At 46.6% G+C, this 6,699-nt stretch overlaps 1 protein-coding gene across 1 annotated transcript; it reads right to left on the reverse strand.

Annotated features, from left to right (window-relative positions):
• Positions 1 to 939, reverse strand: LOC122108116 (vomeronasal type-1 receptor 90-like). Its single transcript, XM_042680086.1, is given in 2 exon segments — positions 1 to 71; positions 74 to 939. Coding segments are annotated over 2 exon segments (750 nt in total). The 5' UTR covers positions 753 to 939.
• Positions 940 to 6,699: the final 5,760 nt, after the last annotated feature.

A 6,699-nucleotide genomic window follows, 5' to 3' on the forward strand; every position in this document is an offset into this window, starting at 1 on the left:
TCAAGGAGGAGACAACACTGTCCAACAGGTACATAGCACAAAGACGCTCGTGAATGACAGAATGGTCCGGTGGCCCCTTGCTCTGGGGATGCTCTTGGAGAAAGGCTGGTGCGGTGAAGATGCTGGCACCGCCTCTTGTGCCTGCACAGGAGAGTCACCATGTACCCACTGGGGAGGCCCGGGAGCCCCGTAAGAGACATGTCCCGGAATGTGACCAGTGTAGACAGTAAGGACTTGAGGGAACTGTTCAAAGTCTGTAGAGAACAGGATTTGGTGACAGAGACAATATTGTGTGAAGTCACATTGGGGGTAGCAACAATGGAGACTAAGAAGTGGCCACTAATGGAAATATAGAAGACCCAAAGGAGAAGAAAGCAACATATGCTGTGGTATGGAGATTTATCTTTGAGCTTTGCCAGACAGGAGTTTCTGGGGCTGCGGGTGATGGCCTGGGGGACACTCAGCAGGCAGCTGGCACAGATGGACAGGCTCCTCATCAGCCTGTACAGGTAGATGACTGGTTTACATGTGTCCTTGTCCCCAAAACCTTGGAGCCGCAAGGTATCTGTGGCCATCAAGGCCATGGTGAGCAACAGCACAAGGATCAGGTCCGTGGGCTTGGGCCTGTGCTCCAGAAAGAATGTGAGGATGTGGAAGAGAAGAAGCATGGTGTTGGCCAAGATTCCAACGATAACTTCAGAGAAAAGGGCATTTCTGATATCATTATTGTATAGATTGTTGTTTAAATTCATCTTATGGGGGAATCATACAATGAGTGCCTGAGACTAAAGGAAGACCAATGTAGGCATCTCAACCAGCATGATTGGGTCAATTACAGTGCACCTTGTTTCTGTCCTTCAGCAGTCAGGTCTGTCGGGTCCGCCCTGGGAAGCAGCACAGACTCCTCCCTCCTTCCAGTACCTGTGTCACCTAGGTAACTGGCACACCTGGAGGCACAGCCCCTCCTCCAAGATCACACCTCTCACCTCCCACTGGAGGGTCCCAGGCCCTGTGTGGCCATACCTTCTCCCTGCCCCTTCTCTACTTAAATCCAGCTGGGACCTCAGCTCACCCCTTCCAGCTACATGCTCTCCACCATGCGCAGGTTGGTAATAAAAGTAGCTTCTCTTCTTGCCTGAATACTGGTGGTGGTCTCTTCCTCAGCTACCTAGTTAAACCTACCTCTTTAATTTACCTAAGTTCTACCTCACATTCGCAGATGCTCCCCTCTGCCTTCCTCCATCACTTCCTAGTCATGGCTGGAGTGTGCCTCCCACTGCTGGGGTCCTGCAGAGTCCATGCTTTATTGAGCTAAGAAACAACCTCCCATCACACAAAGTGTGTTCGTGTCACCGCCGCGTTTTCATGTTTTCCAGGGTGAGAGTAGCTCTATCTCCATCTTTGACAGTGGGGGCCCTACAGATTGTGTGAATGACAAGGAAGGTGTGAAGGTGAGCGTGGTGGCTCACGCCTGTGAGCTCAGCTACTTGAGAGGCACGAGCTTGGGAAGACTGTGGGTGGAGCCAGTCTGGGCAAAAATATTTTGAGACAACTCCAACTCAACCAATAAGTTGGAGGTGGTGGTACATGATATCATTCCGGCTAATTTGAGGCCTTAGGTAGGATCATGGTCAAGAGGATGGCCTTGGGCAAAAACATGAGATTCTATGTGAAAAATCATGAAAACATTCCTGAAAATGTAGTGGGGGTGTGGCTCAAGTGGTATAGCACCTGCCTGGCAAGTGCAAGGCCCTGTGTTCAACCCCAGCACTACAAAAGAAATGTGGAAACGAGGGAGCCTCCAAGTAAAGAATCTCAGCAATTCAGACACACAGTTATGTTATCCCAGTACTACTTTATTCTGACTAGCTGATCGTCCAGTCTCAATGTGTGAACAGAGCGAGGGCCAGATTTCTGTCTGAATTTAAATCGAGGCTCTGCCACTGACTCCGAGGGTAATCTGGGCTCAGCCGTCCTATCTTGTCATATTTTAAATACAGTGCATGCGCTGTAGAAGCATCGATGTATTTCTGGCACACAATGATTTATAGAGATGTTGGCTGCCGTGTTTATTTATGCAGTGTTTTGTACATATGGCTGGACACGCAATTCTTTTTTTTTGGTCTGTTGTGGGCTTGAACTCTGGGCCTGGGCGCTGTCCCTCAGCTCTTCAGCTTAAGGCTAGTACTCCACTACTTGAGCCACAGCGCCACTTCCAGTTTTCTGAGTGGTTTATTGGAGATAAGAGTCTCGAGTTGACTTTGAACCATGATCCTCAGATCTCAGCCTCCTGAGTAGCTAGGGTTACAGGCATGAGCCACTGTTGCCCATCTAACGCGGTTCTTTTAATATTTAAACAATTCCACCTCCACCAAAAGACAGAAAGAGAAACAACCCTCTTATCACAGTTGATCTGGCAGTACAGAAGACTGGCCTTATGCTTGTCATGCAAGGTGTCTACCACTTGAGCCACTCTGCCAGCCCTAAGGAGCAGGTTTGTGTTAAGAAACATTGGTGTGAGCTAGGTGCCAGTGGCTCATACCTGTAATCCTAGCTACTCAGGAGGCTGAGATCTGAGGATCGTGGTTCAAAGCCAGCCTAGGCAGGAAAGTCCTTGAGACTCTTATCTCCAATAAACCATTAGAAAACTGGAAGTGGCGCTATAGCTTAAGCAGTAGAGTGCTCGCCTTGAGTTGAAGAGCTGAGGGACAGCGCCCAAGCCCAGAGTTCAAGCCCCATGACCGACCAAAAACAACAACAACAAAAAAGAAACATTGGTGTGGATGTCTAACTTAGGTAGAGGGCACTGCAGAGAAGACCCTCTAAGAAAGCACCTCATTTTTTGAGACAGAGTCTCACTAGCCCAGGCTGGCCTAGAACTGGAGATTCTCCTGCTCTGCCTTCTCAGTTTGGGACCACAGGCCTGCACCACCACATTCAGCATAGGTTTAAGTATGTGTTGACTTCTCAAGGTAGGACCACATGTCAGATGTGCTTCCCCACGCCCCGTACGGGGGTTTGAACTCAGAACCTTGTGCTTGCCTGTGCTTGCTCAGCTGGCACTCTACCACTTGAGCCAGGTCCCCCGTCCCACACCGTGTTTCAAAACCATCATGTCATCACAAGCAGCCCCTGTGAGGAGAGTCCAGTATGTATTTAAAAAATATCACCTGAAAATTAAAGGTGCAAGGGTATATTATTTCCTGGCTTTTTACACCATGTATTTTTTTCTTTTGGTGCCAGTCATAAGGCTTCAACTCAGGGCCTGGGCGTTGTCGCTCAGCTCTTTTGCTCAAAGCTAGTGCTCTACCACTTGAGTCACAACTCCACTTTAAGTGCTTTGGTAACTCATTGGAGATGAGCCTCATGGATTCTCCTGATTCTATGTGGCAACCTCCTGAGTAGGATTACAGGCGCGAGCCATGAGTGCCTCGCTTATACCATGTAATCTTATAAGACACTAGTGGAAAGCAAAACTGTTGAAGATTTGTGAACAGGAGATAGCACTTAAAAGCTGGGCGCCAGTGGCTCATACCTGTGATCCCTAGCTACTCAGGAGGCTGAGATCTGAGGCTCGTGATTCCAACCCAGGCAGGAAAGTCCATGAGACTCTTACCTCCAGTAAACTACTCAGAAAAGGTGAAAGTGGTGTTGTGGCTCAAGTGGTAGAGCCTTGAGCTCAAAGAGGCTCAGGACAGCGCCCAGACTCTGAGTTTAAGCCCTAGGACTAGCAAAAGAAAAAAAAGAAAGCAAGCAAAAAAAAAAAAAAAAAAAAAAGACATGTAACATTTAAAATTCAAAACTGAAACAGATACTTGGTTAAAATACTGGAAAATGTGAATTATCTAAATTAAGATTTTTATAACATTTACAGAGCGTATCTTTTTCTCAAAATCCTGATCAAATACACCAACGTGTTTCTCCATTCCTACACTTGGCCAAGTTTAGTTTGCTGCCATGATAAAGTCAAGATTTAGTACACAATACTAATTCAAGGTTCACTGTTCCCAAACAACCCAGAACCCTGGTATTCTGTAATGCTCTTGTACCTGAAAATACAATACGCCTGTTTCACATAAAAATTTTACACATGTAGAGTTTTGAAAGAATAATTTGAAGTATTACATATGTGTACACACACACACACACACACACACACTCACAGGCTGTGCTGGACATCCAACACCAGGCCTATGTATATTAGGGAAACACTAATACTAAGCTACATTCTCAGCCTGCTACATCATAACATTTACTAACCAAGTTGAATAATAGTTGTCAGTTCTGAGTGATACAGATTTGGCTTTAGTTCAAGTTAAACCTGAACAGCATGCGCTTTCCAAAGACAGCACTGCAACTCTCTGCAAGTGGCCCATTTTAACCATCTCTGAAGTGGGGTTTTAGCCTACACGATCTTCAGCGTTACTTGAAGGGATACGTGTTAAAACTGCAGATGCTTTGAGAAAACTCATGGGCAGATGTCATGAAGTTGGCCCAGTGTTTAGGAATTCATGGCTTAGGTGGAGCATTGTTTAAAAATCCCTGGTAAAATCCTCTTTGGTAAAGAAAAAACAATACCAGGAGCATAAAACTTAGCATCCTTCTGAAGAGCACTACTCAAGGCAATCGACGCATTCATAAATATTCACTTGTATTAGCACCTGTGGAGCACCAGGAGAGACACGGAAACCATGACCTTAGTCATGCACTAAAATCCACAATGTATGAACCGCATAGAACAGTATCAATGAAACAAATATGACAAATAGAAAGCTGTGTGGCTGCTTCTATGGGAACATGTTATTAGGAAACAGCTTGTGGAGGATGGAACCCTTCATACACACAGGCTGAGGGACATCCTGCTAGAACCTTCTCTCCCCCAGTTCCCCATCCTGCTCACAGCTGCCGAGTGCAGCTCCCTCGCGCTCAGGATGACCTGGGAGGCCCTTCTCCAGGGCGGCTCTCAGAACTGTGGGTGCACAGGCGACGCTGGCTCACCTCGTGCCCCAAGCACGGTCACACTGAACACGTGGGAGCAACAGACTTGCCACAGGCATCATGGGAAAGTGACACGGAATTCTGGAACAAGTGGCCTTTGGAAAGGCAAAATGGGCAGGCAAGGAAACACCACACACTGAGCATTCTACTCAAGGCAGGAGACAACACAGTGAAGGCTTCTTGATTATGGGATCCAGGAAACAAGCACCTCTGTGGCCTGTGTTCTGCAAGTTCCCACCTGGTGGGCAATCCTGTGACAAAGGCATAGCACAGAATAGCAAGGAGACCGCTGCACGCAAACACGGAGAGAAGAGGAGAGAAGTAGGGAGTCCAGGCGAAGGAAGCTCCTCCGCAGACCCTGGCGAGTGCGGACACCTGGCCAGCGGCAGGCGGTCAGATCACAGAGGCAAGCGTGGGAAGGACAAGTAACACACGGAGAAAATAATAGGCGCCCACGTTCGTTCTCCACAGCCCTTGGAAATTATATTCCCGGCTACTCGAGCCAGGGTGGGAAACTGTCGCAGTGGCTTGTGCAATTGTATTTAGTGCTGCCCCACCTCCCACTCCCTCCACACTCCCGTCACACCCCTCTTCTGGGGCAGCGTGTGACTAACACCATCAACCGGTCACTCCAGGCAGTGAACTGGGACAGGGCAGGTCTCCTGAGAACATTCTAGCAGATACTTTGTAATTCTGCTCTTGTCATGACCCCCATTTCCTCTTAAATCATCTACCACGACTGCTCTAAGCTTCTCTATAGATGTCATTCACACCAATAATGGCTCAATCCTATTTATACAGATGAAAGAGGCAAAACTGAACATATTTCATAAACATGTGAAATGGAAAGAGCTTACCACCATTCTGCTAATATGCAGAATAAGCAAGGTTTAAAATCACGAAAATAGAAGGCACGTAACTTGCATATTGATATAGCTGGTCAGTGAAAGTAATTTTATTAAGACAATACATGAAAACCAAATTAGTTAAGATTTCTTATGAAACTAATCCCTCCCAAACCTAAAAAACCAATTACTAAATGGGCAAGGGAAATAAAGAGAGACTTCTCAGACTAAGAGATAAAAATGGCAAAGAAACACATGAGGAAATGTTCACCATCCCTGGTTGTGAGGAAATGCAAATAAAGACAACCCTGAGATACCACCTTACCCCAGTCAGAATGTCCCACATCCTCAAGTCAGCCAAGGACAAATGCTGGAGGGGATGTGGAGAAAGAGGAAGCCTATTACACTGCTGGTGGGAATGTACACTTATACAACCACTTTGGAAAGCAGTCTGGAGGGTCCTTAGAAAGCTAAAGATTGACCTCCCTTACGACCCAGTCATACCACTTCTAGGCATCTATCCTGAACAACAGGAACCAGTATACAAGGACTCATGCACCTCCATGTTTATTGCAGCACTGTTCACAATAGCTAGGATATGGAAACAACCCAGATGTCCCACCACAGATGAATGGATCCAAAAATTGTGGTATCTATACACAATGGAATATTATGCAGCCATTAGAAATGACAAAATAATAGCATTTGTAGGGAAATGGATGGTGCTAGAAGAAATCTTGTTGAGCGAGGTAAGCCAAGGGCAAAGAGACAAACGGCACATGGTCTCCCTGATAAGTGGATGTTAAAACCAAAATGTTAGGTGATACGACAAAACTTACAGGACTTAAGAAACAAA

This window comes from Dipodomys spectabilis, unplaced genomic scaffold, assembly GCF_019054845.1.
Source record: "Dipodomys spectabilis isolate Male_0828 unplaced genomic scaffold, ASM1905484v1 ptg000054l, whole genome shotgun sequence".
Classification (NCBI taxonomy): domain Eukaryota; kingdom Metazoa; phylum Chordata; class Mammalia; order Rodentia; family Heteromyidae; genus Dipodomys; species Dipodomys spectabilis.